Source organism: Argiope bruennichi, chromosome 10 (genome assembly GCF_947563725.1).
Source record: "Argiope bruennichi chromosome 10, qqArgBrue1.1, whole genome shotgun sequence".
NCBI lineage: Eukaryota > Metazoa > Arthropoda > Arachnida > Araneae > Araneidae > Argiope > Argiope bruennichi.
The window spans coordinates 118,215,474-118,239,366 of NC_079160.1; the positions used below are offsets into that span (position 1 = coordinate 118,215,474).

Here is a 23,893-nt window from a genome sequence, read left to right on the forward strand (position 1 = left end):
TTATAAGTATAGATTATCTTCCTATTAAAAAGGATTAAAATATATTTAATTATTTATCAATATTATTTACTTTTTTATTTGTTATTAGCTTTATTGTGTATTTATTATTTTAGTCTACTTATTTACTCTCCGACTTATTTATCTTAATGACGCTCTCTTATTTTTTTGCCTTTATATACTTTTATAATTGTATGTTTCTCTTTATCGTTAATTTTTTTCTAAAAATATCTAAATTTTGTATAGAAATTCATTTGCTGAATTGTAATTATCGTTTTTAATAAAAGGCCGAGGGAATTGTATATATCGGCAGGGATGAGTCAATGCAGATCTTTTTGTTGAAAGAGACTTTCACAACTAGACTTTTTGTAGTTTCATGAGAGCTTTGGGTTTACGGGGTCAGATCTTTTTGCTGAACGAGTCTTTCACAAATAGACTTCTTGTAGTTTCATGAAGGTGTAACAGGGTCAGATTTTTGTTGAAGGAGTCTTCCACATCTAGACTTTGTGTAGTATCATGAAGGCTCTGGTTAACAGCGTTAGATCTTTTTGTTGAAGGTCTTTTTCACAACTAGACTTCTTACAGCTTCATGAGGGCTTTGATGTAACATGATCACATAGGGGTCTCAGTTTGCTAGAGCTTTGTCTTATGCTTAGGGGGTTGCTTCGCAATGACATATCATTTCCCCATATGGCTAATTCTAAGAAGGATTTGCTTTTCTGTTTACCAGCAAACTAAAGTTATTAATTTATTATTTAAAAGAACTCATGTCACTTAATGAAATAAACCATATACATGCAAGAATTAAAATATTTATTTAAATTAAACCTATTACAAAGTACATTATCATAATTATTTAAGACAATTCTAGTATAAAGGAAATCAAATAATTTTTTTTTCTTTAGTTTTGATTAATTATTTTCTTATTGAAAATTACTTCAATATAAAATAAATTTTTCGTCATTAAGCTTGTGATTTAATCGCACTCTTCAGACGTAGTGGCTCTTTTTATGAATTTTCCCGTAGATGGATCAACACAAAAACATTGGCCAGCTGAGCCCACGCACTGCAGCTTAGTATAATTTCCATTCGCATCGCACTGAGGTACATACCCTCCAATATTTTCTACAAGGAAAATTGGGAAAATTAATTTCAAAAAATTACACTCAAAGGAAATTTCATAACATGATATGAATCTGAATACGCTGCTATGAAATTTAGTACTATTATTGGAATTTGATATTGAAATTTTCTGAGAAGGATTATTGACAAACATAGGGAATGCAACGGCATTTATTCGCAACTGTCGGTTTCTTGCTTGGTTTTTAGATGAAAAGAACTCCGAAATCAAGAAATTTTTGTAATGATTTCTTTGTATAATAATAGCTTTTATTTACTTTTTTCATATTTCAGTGATAAATATTGCTTTCACTCACTTTTTGAACCTTTTGAATTGTCTTTGAATGCCTTATAGAATATGATATCTTTACCACTAATAATAAACAAAGAAATTTTGATAAGAAAGAGATAAATGCATACCCTAACAAAATATGGATTCTAAATTTGTTTCCATCTTAATGTACATAGATTTCAAATACTAAAAAAATATTTGGAATTAAAAACCTCTTAATTATTAACGAGGATTCATTCACAAATTTTAAAAGTTAATTAGAATAAGAGTTATTAACAAAATTAATACTGTTTGTGATTTTTGTGGTGGTTGTTGTAGTTAATCTTACTTTTTCTCAGCCGATACAAAACCTATATAATTAAGTATTAATATTTAAGAGGTTTTGGAGAATTCTAAACTTTCAATCTAAGATAGAATACATTGTTTTTTTTTTTAATTTTAAGAAAAGATTAAAACTTTATGTAAATAAAAATGGCAATAGATATCTTTACTTCCGATTCTGAAAAACACATTCATTGAGCAATATATATATACACTAACGAACGTTGCACAGATATTTTTCTTATTAATTACAAATGGCTGCAGTCAAGTGTAAACAAAGCATCATACAAACACTTCGAACTGCTTTATTGAATGTTGTTACATTTCTACGTATTAGACACTTCGCTTAAATAATTAAGGGAACAGCAAAATATTATTAGAATTTCTCTGTCACCGTGTCACCAAAATCTCTATTCAATCAGTAAAAAGATTATGTAAAAGAAGTCAAAATAATAAAAGCAGGCGTCAAACAAAGTTTAATCGAACACGGAAATAGGCTTAATTGTGGCCAGATGGATAATCGCTGGGCAGCTGATTGCTAAATGGCAATTAAAGTGAGAATTAATTGGAAAATCTTTCAAACTAAACTAAAATAATCGCTATGACTTGCTTATGGAAGATAGAGATGCTTATAGGTTCCAAAATTATAATCTAACTAAAATGGTTTTTGCATTATCTTAAAATTTAAAAAAAAATTGGCTTTTTAATGATTTCAGTTTTATTTCTATAAAATTTTTTAAGAATATTTTTAGAACTTACATTTATTTCAATCTGAAAACAAAGTTATGATGAAATTCCAACTCGAAATAATCAATGTTAAAATTAAGATTGAAATATATTCTTTTTTTTTTTACTTTACTTTCACAAGCAAGATTTTTACTTACGCTTTTATTTCTAATATGTGCATTTCTTAATTTGCATCTCAGTAATTGGTCGTGGATTGATTCAATTTAATCCAAGTCTTTCTGCTGTTGAATTTCTTTTTAAAAAATGCATTCATTATTAATCGCTTCACTGCCTAAAAAGTCAGTTATCTGGGAGACAATCTGGTCACCAAAGATGGCTAGTTTATTTTATCTTACGATCCATAAAAGAGTTTTGCTTTTTATAATACGACGGAACGTCACACCGTGACATTTCAAAAAACATACATAACAAGATAATTTGTCTTGTGATTGAGGCATCACAAAAATTGACTTCTTAAAACATTAAACCTGATTGGATTGTTATTAATCAAATAATGTTATAACTCAGGATCGAGTAGAGAATTTTGAACACCTGCTTTGTAACAGTAAATTTAGTAATCATTTTTCGCTGACCGAATTTCGAAATTTATCAGGTGAGAACATAATCTTGTTTTGGTTTGGAGTCCCTGAATCCTCAAAATGCACTGGCAGAAAATTGGTGATTTATCGCTTTCAGGCTTCAATTTTTGGACTTTAAGGTTATTAGGAAATGATAAAGAAGGTAGGCACATTTGGTGACTTATAGACAACAAAAAGTAACAAATTGGCGCGAATGTCCGCCATGTACCAATAAAGGGCAGGGTCGTAAGACGTTATCGCCAGAAGAAGCACAGATAAGAAAATGGGAATGAAAGCAAAATAGCGAGGTGAAGTATCGAAAATTTTATATGAATATATATACATTTATATATATATACACATATAAAACTTTCGACACTTATCCTCGCTGTTTATATATATATATATATATATATATATATATATATATATATATATATATATATATATATATATATATATATATACATATATATATGTGTGTGTGTGTGTGTGTGTGTGTGTGTGTGTGTGTGTGTGTGTGTGTGTGTGTGTGTGTGTGTGTGTGTGTGTGTGTGTGTGTGTGTGTGTGTGTGTGTGTGTGTATGTATGTATAGAGAGAGAGAGAAAGAGAAAGAGAGAACTCAATTAATTTTGTGGTTTTCGAAAATTCCTTGTAATTTTTTTAAGTAGTTTTTTCTTTCCTCTTAGTTAAATTTATCGATATGTTTTTAACATATTGGTTTGGTGTTTTTTAATAATATATATAGAATACGTTTAAAAAATAACATCTACCAAATCAAACACGTCCTTTTTTCTGTTTTTGTAAAAACAGTTTAAGTTGGTAGAGTTCGGCAAAATTTAATTTCTTAGGGTATTCAGCTAGTTCTTGTTCTTAGGAAGTTGAGAAAAACAGCTTACTTCTAAAGCTGAGATTAAAGCTAATTAAACGGAAGATTTGTTTGTCTAAATTTATCTTATACATCAAGTAAATATCCCGACTTAGCCAGAGGACTTATTTGATTCGGCCGCCGAAAAGCAACCCCACTTAGCACGAAGGAACAAACTACACTTGATGATATTGGACACTCGCAAACAATAAAGGAATCTCTAGATAACCCTCTCTCATTTCTGGAGCATCTCTCTTTTTCTGGACCCACTGATCCAGAAAAAAAAAACAGAAAAAAACTTTACATTTTACATTAGATATTAAATTGTGACACATAAAAAATCATTAAATATATAAAATATACGTTACATTTTTATTTTAGGACGGAACTAAAGACAAGAGCTTTGACAACAAGTCCTTAATAAGAGATTTAATGACTAGAATTTTTAAGAATTCTTCGACATCAAGAGATATCCAGTTTCTTGGCCATCAGAGTCTGTGTTTCCACCATAATGCACAGGCTTTGATCACTTGAAAACTATCTTGTATAAAGAATATTTAGGGTTTTCAAAAATTTTCCTTCCTTGACTTTTTGGCCTCTCTGTAAAGAAGTGTCAATATAATCTTTTATGTCAGCCTGGCTCAAATATCGATTATTTGTACTCTCCGCGTGATACCGAAGCATCTATTAAATAAATAAGGTACCTATTTGGTGAAAGATTTTTGATATTGTTACGAACCTATAATATTGCTACCCGGCACGAATAGAGTCATCGTAAGAAAGACCGTTGTACGATCGGTCCTGTACGTGCTGAGATCAATGAACTTAGAGCTTGGCGACAGACTTGGCGAGCATTTGGCGGCTTGGCGATAAATTTGGCGAGTTTGACGACTAAATGGATAGTACCGGAAAGTTCGAGAACTTTCAAGATACATCCACTAACAACCGAGATGCAGCCAGGTACGCCCTGATTGGTCAGAAGATTCTAGCCCCGCCTCCCGGAACTATAAAAGACGGGCACTCAGAAGCTACGTTGTTGTCGGCGGTACTGCAATTTTAATTAAAAATGGTTTACCTCACAGTGAGGTCCCCCCACCTTTACTACAACATGTAGAAGCTAGCGTGGTAAAATTAAATTTTAAAAATCAAGATCCAATAACCTTAATCTCTATTTATATCCCCCCTAGTGCAGATAATTCCAATTTTATTTTCGACATCGAAAACCTGATGCAAACAGGACCTAATCAAATAATTTGTGGAGACTTTAACGCTCACCACGTTAGCTGGGATTGTAAGCGTAACTGCCCAAAAGGTAATTCCCTAAAATCATTCGCCCTTCAGGCCGGATTAGACATTATAGCACCGTCCACCCCCACTAGATTTGGGCCTCAGTCAGCCAATACAATAGACCTCACCTTAATTAAAGACTTCCTGTACCCATATGAAATTCACTCCTTACCTGAACTTAGCTCTGACCATAATCCCATCTTATTAAATTTTTTCTTTAAATATTCCCTGCCCAATAATCTTAATAAATTTAAAACAAACTGGAATAATTTTAAATTAACCCTCAGTCAATCAGAAACCCCAAACATTGATGAATTTACAAACCCAGATAAACTTGACCATTTTGTAAACATCTTCGAATCGCAAATTATTAATGCAAAAAATCTAGCCTCCACCCCCATTATAAATAGTCAAAATTTTATTGACCCTAAAATTAGAGACCTAATCAGGGACAGGAACTTTGCCAGGAAAAAGTTTCAAAAAACCAGAGACCCAGTCTTCAAGAGACTAATGAACCAAATTAATAAGGAAATTGAAAAACTTAACAATAAAATCCAAAGCAATGAATTTATACACAAATTAATTAGTGTTAACACAGAAGACGGATCAATCTGGAAACTTGTCAAAACTTTTAAAAGTAAAAAACAAAAAATTCCGGCCCTTAAAGGCCCTGCTAGTATTGCAATAACTGATAAAGAAAAAGCAAACTGCCTGGCGGCTAGCCTTGAGAAACAATTTCAACTTAATGAATCGAGCAATTTCACCACAGAACATAATGTAAATAATGCAGTCAAAGGCTTTCTCGACTCATTGCCACAAAAATTTATTGATATTCCCCCTCCCTCAACTGATGAATTAAAGGGTCATATTAAAAAACTTAATATCAAAAAAGCCCCTGGCCTTGACAGTATTAACAACAAAATGTTAAAAACACTTCCGGACAATTACCTAAAATTTTTAATTAATATAATTCATAGCATTCTCAAATTAGGATATTTTCCCATGTCATGGAAAACAGCTGCAGTTATCCCCATATTAAAACCAGGAAAAGATCCAACTGATCCCTGCAGTTATAGACCCATATCCCTACTCTCTTCTGTCAGCAAAATTGCTGAACAGATAATTCTCAATAGATTAAATAATTACCTAGAAGAACATAATATACTAACACCTGAACAATTTGGATTTCGCCGTAACCTATCTACAACCCACCAATTAATTAGAGCAGTAGAATTCATTGAGGAAGGTTTTGAAAATAAACAAAAAACTGCAGCGGTTTTCCTTGACATTCAGAAAGCTTTTGACAGAGTTTGGCAAGATGGTCTTATATACAAGCTAATTAATTACAACATACCCTCACACCTTATCAAAATTATAATTTCTTACCTCAGTTACAGATCCTTTAAAATCAAGATAAACAATGAATTTTCGGAAGTAAAACCTATTCTTGCCGGTGTACCTCAAGGATCTAAACTAGGGCCAATTTTATTTTCCTTGTTTATTAATGATATCCCCAAGCAATTTAACACTATGTTGTGCATGTACGCTGATGACACTGCAATACTAGCTAGAAACAAAAATCAAAATTTCATTACCATAGCTTTAAACCGACATATTAAATCTCTTGAGGACTGGTTCGTCGAATGGAAAATTGAAATGAATGCTAGTAAAACTGAAGCTATAGTTTTTAACAAAAATAACTGTAAAAAGAATTTCTCCCCAGTTAAAATTAAAAATCAAACTGTCCCGTGGTCTAAGGAATGCAAATATTTAGGCGTTATTCTAGATAGTAAATTAACTTGGAAACCCCACTTTATTTACACAGCTAAAAAGTTTCGAGACCTAACTCGTAAATTTTATCCCTTAATTTCTCGAAACTCCAAAATGAGTAGACAAAATAAAATGCTTATTTACTCTGCCTACTTGCGTCCAGTATTAACTTATGCCTGCCCTGTGTGGGGATATGCTGCCAAGACTAATCTTAGACTTATTGAACGCCAGCAAAATAACTTAATTAGAAATTTCTGCAATATGAAATACTACATGCCCAATACAAATATGTACTTATGCCTAGACTATCCCCCTCTTAAAAAATTCATTCAAAATCTAGCCACTAACTTCTTTAAAAACATGGATAAGAATGAAAATGAAGCAATAGCTAAAATCCCTAAATATAAACCATCTACAAACTCTAGAAGACCCCGTAATATACTACTTTAATTTATCTCAGCCCTTTAGTTTTTCTTCCTTTTATTTTTTCAAACTCAAATTAAACAGTATCTCAATAGCCAATTCTAGCTCACAAGCAGTAAAAACTTACTAAGCCCAACGGCAGCGTACCCCCTCCCCCCCCTCACCCTAATATCAGACAATCACAATGAGTCCTGACACTCGTCATCTCCAAATTTCGTCGAAGACGGCCACGGCAAAGTATAGACAGCAAAGCACTGTGAAGTCTCTCCTTACCGGGGATAAGCCCCTGCCGGGGCTAGGCGCCCCGTCAACCCAACCATCAAGCTACGTTGTTGTTGTTGTGTGGATATCGGAAGAAGTCGTGTCGTGGGTATCGGCGGAAGTTGTGTGTGAGAGAGTCGGAGCCGCCGACACGTAGAGGTCTTGGAGGATTAGACAGCAAGAAAGCTGCTGAACTAATGACTAGTGATTAAATGTGCTGCGTCATTACGATTTATTGGCGGTAGTTATTGAAGAAGAAAATTTTGTAACAATATGGAGAGCACAGCGCACAGTTGTGATGCTGCGCAGAATCGTTCATTCATCATTCCAAATTCATTCATCAGATATTGTTTCGATTAAACTTCTCTAAATTGATCCAGGAAATAGCTTATATTACTAAAGAAAGCTAAGCCTTACAATACTTGCCAATGGATTTTTTTTCCTTAGAAAAAGAGCTTTATCTTAAAACTGGAGGTCTGAAATTACAAGGGAAGCGTCAATTTCTTTCAATATCCAAGAGTGCTCTAATGAAATGAGTAAATATGAGGGTTGCCTAAATAAAAACTGGATACTCGCAATTGCGCCAAAATGACAGCAGCTATAGTAGCGCCAGCGAATAGGGATATAAAGAGTGGTAAGAGGAACTGCATACTGCATACGGTGTTCAACAGTGAAATCTGTTCATATTAGAGGAAATTGATCGAAAGTATAGTTTTCCAAATCTGAGAATCCAAAGAGAATCCAAATCTGAGCAGAGCGTGATAGTACAGTTATTGATTCATAGCCTGCCGTGGATCACACTCGATTGATTTCCTGTCCCAAGAGAATACTATGAATTCAACACAATAATGCAGTACTTTGACGAAGCTACGGAAAGTAATCAAAAGCAAACGGCCAAGCCCTCTCACACAACAACTGATTCTTCTCCATAGCAATTCTCGCCAACAAGTCTCCCGTGAAACCCAAATGGCCTTTAAAAATTTCGTTGGAAAGTGTTGGAAAATTCATCATACAATCCGGATTTGCCCTTTTGTGACTTCCATATCTTTGGACTTATTAAAAGAGAATTACAGAGTACACGTTTCTATTTGTAAACTTGCGCCGTCAAGGAAAATGAGCAGGACTTCCTCTAGAATCAACCACCATCTTTCTACAGCAAAAGCATAGACCTGTAGACCTGCTACCTAAACGATGGGACCTGTGTTACAAAGCCCATGGCAATTTCTTTTGATTTCTAATAAAGGTATTCTTTTTATTCAACTTGTCCACTTTTCATTTGGGCAACTATTATAGAAGGTGAGGCAGTTTTTACCAACACGTACCTCTTTCACCATACAGGACAGGTAGCCCAAACCATTTCCTGCGGTGTTTACTATCGAAAACTTACTTGTTCTTCCCTAAATAAGTAAAAAGATATTTAAATGATGTTGAATTCAGAAAATAAACATATTACTTACTTTTATCTTTTTATTAGATACATATTATCACTTTTTATATTATTAATGTAGAATCAAAACGGTAACAAAACAATAATTAGATTGTTAACCTCTTGATTAAACAAGACCATCAGATTAAATAAATCTTATTAATAATATTCGGAATAAGTTTATAAATGGGAAAGAACTTACGTGACTGCTGAGCTTTCTGTCTGTTCTCTTGACATTTTGTTTCCGCTGGTTTACATGAAAGGAAGAAAAATATTATTTCTCAAAAGATATAAAATTTATGTGGATGAAAATTGCAATGATGTGAGTCATAGCTTCATGGCTTCTTTTTTTTTACCAAAAATTTAGTATAACTAAAAAATATTCAAGTCATTGAGAAATAAAAGTATTTAATTATGATTTATAAATGTCACTTGAATCCAAATGTGAAAATTTGTAACTATTCGCTTTTATGGAGATAGGACATTTTAATAGATGTTTCAAACTGCAGATTAAGGTGAGGTTATTAAAACTCTTTCTGGTCACGGATTAACTGAATTAAAGCTTTAACCTTTTTTTATTGGATTAATACAAATTTTGAACTTTCTGCATTAAAAAGGATTAAAGCTATTTTTGTTTTCAAGCATTTCTTCGTGCAGAATAGTGCAAAAGCAATTTTATCAAATACTAATCCATTAGGCATTGAATGCATGATTTTAAATACTTGAATTAGGTATTTAGCAAGTCTATTGTTCATGTTTTCTTAAAATTCTCGACTCTATGCCTAAATATATTAATCTGTAATAAAGAATATTTTCAGTCATAATAATTAAGGCAAAATGGTGGATTAAAATTTCATTTTTTATACATTTTTTTTTTTTTTTTTTACTAATGACCAAATAGAGCCTGTATGATGTTGTAGCTAAACAGTTTTAGCATATTGTATTTATTTATTTCTCTTTTCAGCTTGCAGTATTCTATTCATTACTATCCATTTTATAACGGGTGTCCTAAAATTAATGGAAGGTTTGAATTTGCCACCCTTCATGCAGTAAAGTGTTGGAAACTTCTTTAAAAAAACTGTTTGATAGCTGATATTTTAGAGTTGGTAAAATAGGAGCGTTGCACGATAGAACAACGTGTCAACGCAAGATTTGAATTAAATAAAGAAGGCAGTTTTTTCTTTAAATTGCTATATTTTTATTGAATCGTAAAGTACACAGAATAGGATTATGTATGGAATAGCACGTAGGTCAAATGACCTCCACGGCTTTGCTGGTATATTCGCACTCTTTTGTCGAAATTTTCAACGACCATTTTACATATAAGTGGTTGAATGTGGTTTAATCCTTTTCAATGCCTGCGTGCTTGTGACCTTGATGGCCCAGATCCTTGATTTCAAATAACCTCATAAAAAGAAATCCAATGGTGTTAAATCACACGATCTAGGGGGCCAATTCTCAAATTTTTTAACTGTGGATATTATTTCATTCATTTTTTTGAAATATTGTTCAACAATGAAAACACGTTGTTCTGTCGTGTAACGTTCCATTTTTACTAACCCTAAACTATCAGCAGTCAAATGGGTTTTTAATAGATTTGCCAACACTTTACTATATGAATGGGATGCATTAAAATCTTGAGTTAATTTCGGAACGTCCTTTATAATTGTTTAGGTTAATCACAAGCATATATCTCACTGTAATTACAGTTTTTAAAAGCATAGTTGATTAGCTATACGGATATTATTAAAGGAGAAATTGAATGTACAATAAAAATTTTTATTTTGTTTTCTTTCAATTTTGAGATAATCTTCTGTTGACTTTTAACAGGTAAAGATGCAGCTAATTTGTCTGGTAACAGCAGTCACACCATCTGAAGTAGATTCCTTTACTTCTTGAGTCATTTAATATGTCTAATATTCTAATTTTCTCCTCGTTCTTATGAACAATTTTTATTATTATTTACCCAAATGAAGGTTAATTATCTGTTGTGGAAGTAAAATCATAATTTTTTAAATCTTAATTAATTATCTTTTAATTAGAAAGGTGCTAAAACGGTTATCCTTAGTTGAACTATCCACAAATGTGGGCATAATCTTACAACAATTTCGTAATACGTTCACCTTGATTTAATGCATAATATGATAGTCTATGTAAAGGAAGTCATTCCTATACTTATTGAAAATTTCATCTTTTATAGTTTTGAACCTTATTTAGCATTTTCATTTATTTGATCGAATACAAGAAACGTCTTTTTTGTCCTTAAGAGTTGTCCTCCTAATACTCCACTCCTGTTATTCTATCTCCTCTAAAAATGCATTATTATTTTTATTTAGTCACACTACTTCCTTGAATAATGTGTAATTTGAAATTAAAAAGTATCTTCAATGCTCTCATAATCATGTGAGTGCAAATGAAATGATCTTAAATCTTAACATAAATTGAGGGGTGGTGAGATGGTTCCCATTTAAGATGAATTTATGAGTCCCCCCCCCGATAAGACCATTGAGGATGAATGAACCTGAACATCCATTTTAATATCAGTATCAATGAAGGGGATACACATAATCAAAACTCGCAGACTCAATTTGATTGGATAGAAAAACTCTTAAATTGACACTATGATCGCTGGAGAGAATATTCATCGTTTTTAATTATTGCAACTGAAATGTATCACTAACTTGCTATCTCTGAATTATGTTAGATGGAGAGAATATTTATCATTTTTAATTATTGCAACTAAGATTTATTACTAACTTACAACCTGAACTTTTTTGTATCAATAAGGCAATGTGTAACAATGTTAACATCTTCTATTTGTGTTTACCACAGTTCAGTCTAGTATTTTGCATCTATGCAACGGATGTCATTTCTTGTAAATTTCATTTGTCATGATCTGAAGAAACAAGCATGCAGAATTGTGCGAGACTTTTAAGAATTGCGGAATCTCAAAAATTATGTTGACATGCCAATGGATTATCTAATTTAGAATATGGGATAATGCCAGCTTTAAGATCATTCTTCAAGAAATGACAACGACATACGTAAGCCTTATTCAGACTAAGAAATTAACTAGATGCTTTTGAAACAACAGTTACTCAGCCCTTTAGGAAGACTTTTTGTTTTGTTGCTCGTAAAGGCAATATTTTTGTAAATTTAACGCAAATATAGGAGTAAGAAAATTTTTGCTTATTGTGCTTTTTATGAAAAGTGGCATATAAATTACCATATAATCATTAAATGTTATTTCATCATGAATTTCTTTGTAGATTTAAAATTACAAAAAAATAATTTGTTTCAAAACCAAACACAATCTTAAATTAGGTTAGTTTTCTGTAAAGAAGTTGAAATGGAAACAAAACCACCTGAACCACCATATTCTATATATATTTAAGAAAATGTGGAAAAGCGAGTTAGAAATAATCATGTCATAAAACCCTTACCATTGTGTTTAGAAACATATTTAGGAATTTCAGTGTGTAATCGAAAAAGACCATTGTTTGTAAGATATGAGTTTCCATTCGTAAATACCATTAAATACTGTATAAGTATGAATTGCTTGTATATCTGAGTATTTTTTCAAGATAGAAGGTCTTGTTGTTGTTTCAAACACATATCAGTCTTCCTGTACTTTTATAAACAAAACTTATCCTAAAATCTTCAAATAGCCGTTTAGATGTCCAAATTTATGTAATATTTTTAATTTTCACATTTCTCTGATGCAAAAAATTTTAAAGTTTACTTACCATTTCCGAAAGCAAAACTGACCAGCAGCACCTAAAAAATATTTTTAATTAATTATATACTGAAGATATAGATTTCTATATAAATTCTTTCTTTCTTTTTTATTCTGATGGAATGTTAACTCTTTGCACTCGGATGGTGCCTCTCACTCCCCATCATTTTGAAGTTTTATTTATTTATTTTTCAATTTTGATTGTTAAAAACGCATATAGAATGGTTAAAAGATGACGATTAATGTTTCAAAGAAATTCGACTTAAAACAACTGTGCATATTTATTTTTCAGAGCAATAAACAAATGTTTGTATTAGGTGAATAATTATGCATTGAATTACTTTTCCGAGTGCAAAGGGTTAAAAGATGAATTTCAAATGAGCAAAATATATAAAACATCACTGCTTCAAAGTTCGACTGGTTCTTGGTGTACTTGCACAGAAAGTATAAATAGTATTCACGGATGAACACTTTTTACTTTTCGGGAGCACTAGTAAACCGTGTTATTCATCTATTTATGCGAAAATATCATTTTTCAAGAACTTTAATGTCGATATTACAGTGGACACCTGAAAAATCATTACAAGGTATCTCCAAAATCCCGATTTCATTAGATTTTCTCATATTTTAGGAGCTCAAATCTTTAAAACCCTCAGCTCAGCCGAAAATCTTTGAGGGTTAAAAGTTTTATTTGTAAAATGTTAAGTTAAGTGGAAAGCAGATTAGCGAGCAAAAATTGTGTGAATAAAAAAGAAGCCATATAATTTATATGCATTGTTATAGAAAATCTACAATCCAATAAATATCAAATTAATTGTGAATGAAAAAGAAGCCATATGATTAACATGCATTGTTATAGAAAATCTACAATTCAATAAATATCGAATTAATTGTGAGTGAAATAGAAGCCATATGATTAACATGCATTGTAACAGGAAATCTACACTCCAATAAATATCGAATTCATTGTGAATGTAAAAGAAGCCATATGATTAATATGCATTGTAACAGAAAATCTACAATGCAATAAATATCAAACTAAAGACTTCATCTATCCGTGGAGAATTCGTAGGATAAAATGGAAAGCTCTATTATCAGTTTCTGAACAATACTTGCCATTCTGAGAGAATTAAAAACTATTATTTTGATAACATGAGCAAATATTTCTTAACAATGATTTCAACTACTTGTGGAATCGTGATATGGAAGAATACATGCCGGAACATTCCTCCATGGAAAACCAGAGGACATTTAATATAATTAACACTATTCGTAATGTTTTTATTACAATTTTTCAATATATACAGTTGGCCCATTATAATTGATGGTTACCAAAACATACCGTATTATTAAACTTTACAAGAAAAAAGTACAAAAAAGGGAATAATGTCACCATTGAATAATTAGAAAATGAAATTTTTTAAAGTTTTTTTAAAACAGCGGTTTGTACTTTATTTGATTAAGAGATAAGGATTTATTCAATAAAAGTTTTTAAGTGATAAACTTAACCATAAAACTATTAAACGCTTGTTGAAATTCTGTAAGGAAATTGCAATAATAACATATTTATAATATATTTTTATTAAATATTTAGAATTTATCACGATGCTTGTTATATCAAAACATTTACTCAATATTTTTTGCAATAAAATATATTTTTAAAAATACCCTTTGAATATATTTAATTCCAATTTTCATTGAACTAATAGAAACATTGTTGAAAGAGTTTTTGTTATTTTTCTGTAATTTAATCGTCAGAAAACTTTTTCAATTACTTATTATAACTATAAAAAACATTATTAATAGAAGGCACCCCTCATCTAAAATCAAAATTCATTTGAAATTAATTTAGTTAATGAAATTTCAATCATTTTTAAACTTCCGTCTAAGAAAATTCAAATATTGTATTCCTGTAATATAGAGAGAAATGCAAAATGAAATTTAATAAAGTAATTATTCCTTGATAAGAGGATAATTACTTCATATGAATTTTAAAAGTCAAAATATCTCAAAAATTTGCATAAATTATAAAATTTTAATTTTATGCAGCTTTTATTTTCAGTTGTAGCACTATGCTTATATCTAATAAAATTCAGGGGTTTTATAATACTTTGTATAATATTCTATAGAACTGAATTTTATGTAAAGAACTTCTGAACAGGTTATTTATGCAAATAATTTTCCAATTTTCTTATATTATATTAAACTACAATTATTTACTTAAATAAACAATTTATATTCTATAGAATTCCAAACTTATCAATACATTCATTTCAACTCTTCAGGTTTAACTTTAAATACTAAAAGCAAAATGGAAATCCCAGTGATGACTTCGAAATGACTATTTAAATAATAAAGTTGTCGTAAATTAATAAATGGACTTCCGTGTATGAAAAATATAATTATATATTTAATGTTGCTATTCCTATCAAATTAAAACAACTTTGATATTTCAATTTTTATTTATCTATTTACTTCCGAATTGATATATAAGTGTAAGATTCAATTTTGTGTAATCTTTTAAAAAATTATTAATGGCTTATAGACAAATCAGTCTTGAGTGATTTTAAAAAATGTAATTGGTTAAATTTGTTAACTTATGAGAAGCAAAGTAATTTAAAAATCGCTCGATTCATCTACTTTATTATCTCGAATGAAGAATAAGTTGCAGACGATAAAAGCATTTTGAAAGCAATAAAAAATTTTGTATGTGTGTATTTACTATGAAAAGTATGACGATTTTTTTTTAATTCCTAAGTGACAAATGATAAACTGAGTTACAAAATAAAATTAATAAAAAAAAGACGCGATTGGGATATAAGCTGGTTAAAATTTTAATTATATACTTACCATAAGGAAAAAGGCAATATAACGCTGCATATTGAAATGGACTCTTAAATTATCTGAAAAACTAATATATTGAAATAAATGAACTGATATGATTCATTAAATTACATTTAAATAATATAAATAATGCAAGATAAACTAAAAAATTCTATAACGTTTACTAACCAACATTATATTATTTAATGGTATAATGGTTGATCATATGTTACAATTTCTTAATACATTGAAGATAAATGATTAAATTTACTATACAAACAAAAACAATATGGAAAGTGAATTATATCCGCATAATTATCAAAAACATTAATAGTAATTTCCATATTTTTAGAAAATAGGGAAATGTTTTCTTTCAAATAAAATTTAAAACAAATTGGAGTTAAAAAGATATTATGAGGACACAATTTATTTTTATTTAAAGCCTGTTCAGTACTAAGAATGGATCTATGAAACTGTGCACCCTTAAGAAGTCCAATAATAACAATGGATCTATGAAACTGTGCACCCTTAAAAATTTCAATGCTAACAATGGATCTATGAAACTGTGCACCCTTAAGAATTTCAATACTAACGATGGATCTACGAAACTGTTCACCCTTAAGAAGTCCAATACTAACAATGGATTGTCAATAAGAACCTGCCTGAAGGAGCCCTGACAAACAAGATTGTGATCAGGTGAAGTCTCTTCCGTTAAACACTTGGGGCAGAATTCAAAGCGCTCAGAACCCTCAGAATATTTCATAGTTCTAACGAATACCGGGCTCATCCGTACGGACATATCCGTACAGGTCATAAAAGTCCAGTAAACCATGCGTATCTCTTTGAAAAAAAAAGGAGTGATTACTCTAGGTTTGCTAAAAAACACATTATCTGTTGACAAGATTATTTGGCGAGAAAATGTATTAGTATTTAACTAAATTTTGATGTTTAAACTTAAGGAAAAAGCTTCTATGTGTTGGTATCTGTATGTATGTATTGGCTCTGTCAGACCGTCTGACTTATGCCTATCAAATCTGGCAAATGTATATTTTGGAGAATAAAAAACTGATTTTCGGAGTGATTTTTTTGAATTTTTGAATTTTAATTAATGAAAAATTAAGAGAAATATAGAATTTTTCGTGATAATTTTCTGAAAATTTACAGTAGAAAAATAGTTTTTATAATATCTTAAAATTAAATATATATATATATATATATATATATATATATATATATATATATATATATATATATTATTGATATCCACTTTCCCTATATTTTTTCTTTCTATATTTAATAATTTTTTTAAATATTTTAAACGTATTTTGTTCATTATTGAAAAGAAATTTAATTATTTAATTAAAGAAATTTATTAATTAATTATTTTTTAAAATATTTTAAACGTATTTTGAAACAATATATTTCATTATTGAAAAGAAACTCAAAACCGATCACACGAATATTTCAGCTTGAATACGAATATTTCAATTTACAAATTTTCTTGTTACAAATATTTCATTTTTTTTTTCTGTCGTTATGATCAGAATATGAAGATTAGGTTTATTTTTCCATTATGAGTAGGTTTTAATATTAGGTAAGTTAAAATATTTTTTAAAGGTTGCTGCTTTTACTTGTGATATAATTGAAAAAATAAATATTAAGTGCATAAAATATAGATATAAAAACCGAAAATTGAACGAGTGTAAAGCAAAATGAAGATGAAAACAGTGAAGTCTTTTGAAATCACACTATATATATCAAAAGTTTCCGTTTAAAAAGGATTTTTTTGTGGAAACAATTAAAATTTTAATCAACCATTAAACACAGCTGACTAAGTGGTCGCCATAGGTGGCAAGTTTAAAATATATGATTAAGTATATCAAAAATGTTTGCAAATCATATCAACTGTCTGAATTATTCATTCGCAATCAAAGTATGCCAAATATAGAATGAAATGAAATTAATAATGAAAATTAATAAACTTCAAAAATAAATCTAAAATAGCAAAATTTTGTTCTAAAAAAATACACCTGAACTTAACTACTACTATCACAGACGATTCCAACTGTTTTGAGATAAATGCTTCATTTAGATTTATATTTCAGCTAATTAATAACACATAAGTCAATAAGATAATTTAACAGATGGTAAATTCCTTTATATTTGAAATTAAAACTGTTCGAATTTCCGGTAATCAAATAAATAATTCATATGCATATGAAATAAATAACTTAACAAACCTATTATAGTTATAAAAATATATAATATCTCATATTTAAAAATATAGTATTTACATTTGCATGAAAACTTTATCTTTTCATACATAAATATAAACGGAAATTCTTGACTATAAAACATACATGCTATCTGAAATCAATACATATATATATTTTTTAACAGAATAAAAACACGCAACATAAAGACGGATAAACCAATAAAATGGAAGAATTTTTTAAAGATAATTTACATTAGAGTTAACATTTTTTGTGTTCATATTTTTAGTTGCACCGAATTGTATATTTCTTTCTCCCAAATGTATTTGTGCTAAATTTAGTATCTCTACGTACAATGGTCTATCTTGTAAAATAGACTGATAGGTGCATATATATACATTCACTTTTATTCTTTGAAGATAATCTAATTTTGTGAATTAAAATTTTTAGATCAAAGTCTGAATATTCTACACTTAAATTTTTGAATAATTTTTAATGAAAAATTTGGAGATACTTGTTAAATTTAAAGCCTATTATGATTGAAAGTGAATTGCAGAAGTGAATGTTCACTAATATCATTATTAGGGATAAAGCATTTCTTTAATGTTACAGCATGAGTTTCTCCTGCAATGCAATAACAGAAGTCTAACTATATTTCTTTTAATAAAGAAACTAATGTTCTGAATTCCTTTGCTTTTGAAATCTTATGCTGATCTCGACTGGATTTCTGCAAACTATTGGCTCATTGTGAGAAAACCAGACCTTTTCCACAGCAAATAGTCTGCAATATGTACATTGTTTTTATAAAAAACAATGCTTAAGAAAGTCCGAATCAATGGGCTCATCGAAACGTGCCTTTAAAGTCATTTCTAATCAATATAATTAAATTCCCATGAGATTTGAATCAACAATACAAGAGCTGCAATGTCAACAGTCCAAAGTGATTATTTAAATAATTCTAATCAAGGAGGGGGAAGGGCAAGATTATTGAATAGGCAAAGTTGGCAATTGTCAAGGAGCCCTTAATAATTTTTAGCAGTTGTAGAAAGTTATTTAGTTTTATACTTTTATTTAATGACAAAAGGACGGGCAGTCAAAATCAAGTAAGGATTAAATTAATTTTGGAACTTCCTTCTAGTAATATTACTAGTTACCATTTACAAGTTATTCGTTATGCTATTTTATAATTCTTAACAATTTGGAGCTTTACAGTTTAAAAAAAATTGTTCCCTCCTTTTACGATATTGTTTAGAAAGTGTTACAGAAAATTGTATTTTGTTTTTAATACTTTGGCTAAAGTTAATTTTAAGTTCTAGCAGTGCACTTTCTTTATATGTAAAATATTGAAATTGACATTTTAGCAAGGGACTTGCGACTGCAGTTTTACAAAATCTGCTACTTAAAATTGCTAAATAAAAATTAAAACCGATAAAAATTTGGGGGGGAAAAAGGGTTTCGAGACTTGCATTACCTCAGGGCCCTTGGAAAATTTTAAAGGCCGTGAATTCTTCTGAAATTAGAAATAATTACATTGTTTAAATATGGAAAAAAAGCATAGTTAAGCAGTAAACATTTCAATAAAGGTGTAAATGTATACTGTTGAAGAGAGTATTGCCAGAACTTCATTCATCACTATTTTTAATGATTTAATTTACATATAAGAACGATATTTAAAAAAATTAAAATTTCTGAAGAATTTACACTACATATATTAATGTAAATATCATATTTTATTCTGTTTTATTTTTCAACTGTAGATTTGGGTTATGGTTTAATAAATAGCGCATATAGAAGAAAATTAAATTTGAATTCATGTAACATCTGCAGATTTTCGCAGATGCAAATGATCAGTTAGCAAAATATTAATATATTTCTGTTTTAGTACTATGTTTCTTTTTATGCACTGTGTATTTGCAATATTTCATATACAAAATGCAAAGTTATATAATGAACAAATAATTTATCTTTATCAGAGTACAGATTTAAAAAAAATGCAATAGCATTGCAATGCAATTAAATCTACGATGATGAACAGAAAAGTTTAAATTTGTAACGATGATTCTACTATATATATATATATATATATATATATATATATATATATATATTAATATCCATAGTTGAAAGCTTTTCTTACTACTTTGTAATTATTCCCTCCTTACAAATCACTGCAATACCACTAGCTTCTTTTAATTGTACTTCAAATCGTACTTTTTAAGTGCTTATATTTAAATAACATATATTTCAGTGTTCGAACTTATTAAATTAACAAAACAAAAACTAATGAAACCAAAACTCTCTCGTTTAATGCAAATCGTTAATTCATGTAAAATAATGCATTTACTAAAATCTAGATCACAGGTTCCCAAAGTGGTCCAGGTGGACCCCCAAGGGTCCATAGGAGACCACACGGGGGTTCACGTAGACGTGAAAAGAAAACAGGGGTTCACAAGTTATAAGTGGGGGTCCACGAAAAATTTTCTGGTTTTCATAATAAAGAACAAAAATTTTGGCTTGGATTTACCTATCAACGTAGGCAGGTAGTATCATTCACTAGGTAGGTACTCAAAAATATAAATATTATTTTGTATAACCACAAGTATTATTTTAATAAATAGGACACAAGAAAATGTGGGTTTTTTTTTTTTTTTCATCTTAACACCTCCAATTTAGGGTGATATTTTTTAGGAGTTTTGGGAATACAGTAGAAATGTAGCAGCAGGGGGTCTACCGAAAATAGTAAAACTTTGAAAGTGGTCCACGAGAGAAAAAAGGTTTGGGAACCTCTGATCTAGATTATTGTTTCGAAATGGATACAGTATTTATATGAGAGAAAATATCATTCGCCGTTGATTTTTATCAAACATTTTTGAATAAATTCATTGAAAAGTAATTCATGTTTCATAAGAAACAAAGTGGAAAATATTCAGATAGTATTAAAACGCATTAAATTGTATTAAACAAAAGTCATTAAATATTCGAAATTGTGTTAAACATTATGTTAACTTTCGCCAAATCTGACGCTTTTAGATAACGTTTAAAATGCTGTAACTTCTTCTAGAACTTATCCTTATCAGTAACACAACCAACCGCCTTGTAAACAAGACCAATGATTGACAGTTTTATGGTCGGTACGGAAGCGATTCGGTGCTGAAAAGTCATTCAACCGTTCTAAGGAACACTAAGGGGTAGTGGGACAAATGTGTACAAACATTTGCATACGGGTCTTAAAAAGCCAATAAATCACGCGTAGCTCTTTGAAAAAAAGAGGGTAAGGAGAGATTAGTCTAGGTTGCTAAAACATATGTTATCTGTTGGCAAGAGTATTTGGCGAGAAAATGTGTTGGTATTTTTACTAAATTTTGATAAACACAAGGAAAAAACTTTTGTCTCTATGTGTACATACTGGCTCTGTACACTACCAGGCCGTCTGCCTATCAAATTTGGCAGATATATACTTTGGATGGCAGGAAAGTGATTTTTGAACTTTTAATTAGAATTTTAATTAATCAAAAATTAAATATTGACTTTTTTTCATGATAACTTTCTAAAAATTTACAGTAAAAAATAGTTTTTACTTTCAATCATATCAATTCTCTTCATTAATCATTCACAGTCAAAGTATACTAAATATAGTTCTGAAATGAAAATCAATAAACTTTAAAAGAAAATCTGAAATAGATATTCCATTCTAAAAAATGACACCTGAACTTAACTTTTACCATCACAAACGATTCCAATTGTTTTAAGATATGTGGATTATTTAAATGTGCATTTCAGCTAATTAATAATACACATCAAATCACTCCAATACCACTAACTTCATTTCTTTGTACTTAAAATTTAATAAACAACTTTTTTTTAAGTGCCTATATTTAAATAACATATATTTTAATGTTCAAAAGTATTGAATTAAATAAACGAAGCAAGAAGAAATTAAGCAAAAACTTAAATGCAAACTCTTTCGTTTAATGCAAAACGTTATATTTATGTAAAGTAATGCATTTATATCTAAAATCTAGAAGAAACGATAATTATTTCGAAGTGGATACACTATTTATATGAGAATAAATATCATTCCTCAATGATTTTTATCATACATTTTTGAATAAATACATTGAAAAGCAATTCATCTTTCATAAAAAGCAAAGTGAAAATTATTCATATAGTATTAAAACGCATGAAATTGTATTAATGAACGTATCGTTAGGTATTCGAAATTGTGTCAAACATCATGCTAACTCTTGCCAAATATGACACTTTTAGATAACGTTTAAAGTGTTGTAACCTCTCCTAGCACTGACCAGTATCAGTAACACAACTGCATTGTAAACGAGACTATTGATTGACAGTTTTATGACTGGTACGCAAAGTGTACTGTACGCAATTGTCATACAACCGTTCTAAGGCGCCCACTGAGAAAGTGAATAACTAGCCTGATTTTGCCTACTATAATTAAGAGTCAGAAAGCCCTTTCCCCTGGACAATTACTCTCATACCAGTAATGTACTGCCGGGACAAACCAAATGCTTTTATTTTGGCTTTCAGCTCTCGAGAAAATTTCTATGTAGGTAAGACTTTCAGTATTACTACTACTTAGAGGCATTACTAGCTCCCCTTTTAGCCAGGGTGTCAACAATCTCATTACCCTTCAACATAAAATTTTAAACACAAAATGTATAATCCTTTCTAAAGAGATTCATTTTAATGAATTTTTGAAAGACTCCCAATATTTCAGCGCGGGTGTGCGTGGGTGAATGAGTGCGTTTGTGTGGAAAATTAAATGCCTATAACGTCGCTATGTTTATATTCGTGAGATAAATCTTTCTAACACATTTAAAGCAGCTATTCGTTTCATTTTTTTTTTGTTTATTTTTATGATCGAAGTATATTTCGAGTGTCTTATGTTCTTGATCCATCAGTCGTACGAAACGAATTCTCCAGTGCTGGTTTCTCACTCAAGCTAGTACATCGGGCAGTGAAATGGCTAACAACACAGTGGTACCTGTCATTATTAATTGAAAATTTGTTATTCCCTTTAACCATTCAGAACACACAATAAAACTATTCTACCTTCAAAGCAATAAAAGAATGGCAGAAAAGCAGTAATCATCCAATTAAAAAACAGTCAGTCAATTTATAGGACCAAATCCACAAGAACAGAGGTTATTATGACCGCTGTTTGCAAAAGCCCAACATCGGTCCAATAAATCTTAATAGAATCAAAATATTTCGGATATCAATGCTATTTTCTGCATCCCAGTATTACTCAAACAGTTCATGCACATGAGATATTTCATAAATTTCTTCTATAATTTTAGCATTTATAAAGCCGATAAATTTACTACTTTTGATCTAAATAATTTTGATGATATTTACAAATCGTAACTGTGTTTATGAAGCAAAATTTTAACAAACTTTAGACCCTGACAAGCTACAACCCTATTATAGGCATTTAATACACGTACGAAAAGATTTTTAAATATAACAATATATCAAGTTGTATTTTAAGAATAAAGAAAATGCTATCACAAGAATGAATATGTATAAAATTCATATATATATTAATGATTTAAGTTTGCATTATATGTGCACATAGTATCAGTAAATGCAATGCAATCAAAAAAAATTTTCGTCATTAAAATAAATAATATCCAATTTAAAAAAAAAAACTACATCAAAACGTTTTTTTTATATATATATATATATTTTGTTTTTGCTACATGCACTTCAACTAAAATTCATATTGCAATAAACAAACAAATCTTATTTGCCGATCATCTCAGCTAAAAACTAAGATTTTAAATGTAAAGAAAAATTAATTTTTGAAGATATCCTAAACCATTGTAATGTATTTGCAATCATTCTTAAGAATAAAGGGGGAGGGGGGTAAAAGAAGAAAATTTGAATTAAACTGGAAATCCTGGAATTTTAAGGAGAAAAAAAAATTAAATTTTTATAATTGAAAGAATTTATAAAAGAAAAGAATCAAATGGTAATCTTACCTCCTATGTGCAATAAAGCTACTAAATAAAGTCTGAATAGCTAAGAG

General features: G+C 29.8%; 1 protein-coding gene across 2 annotated transcripts; it reads right to left on the reverse strand.

The window, feature by feature from the left end:
- Window positions 1–793: 793 nt before the first annotated feature.
- On the reverse strand, window positions 794–23,893 carry LOC129989479 (equistatin-like). Of its 2 annotated transcripts, none has more exons than XM_056098046.1 (5): window positions 23,847–23,893; window positions 15,656–15,708; window positions 12,816–12,846; window positions 9,272–9,316; window positions 794–1,122 (listed from the first exon to the last, which is right to left on the reverse strand). In XM_056098046.1, the coding sequence occupies exons 2-5, from the start codon at window positions 15,683–15,685 to the stop codon at window positions 974–976; spliced, it is 255 nt and encodes an 84-aa protein (XP_055954021.1). In that variant the 5' UTR covers window positions 15,686–15,708; window positions 23,847–23,893; the 3' UTR covers window positions 794–973. The 2 variants fall into 2 exon arrangements, with proteins under 2 accessions (XP_055954021.1, XP_055954020.1); XM_056098045.1 differs by lacking the exon at window positions 23,847–23,893 and adding an exon at window positions 21,420–21,481 and having other exon boundaries at window positions 15,656–15,716.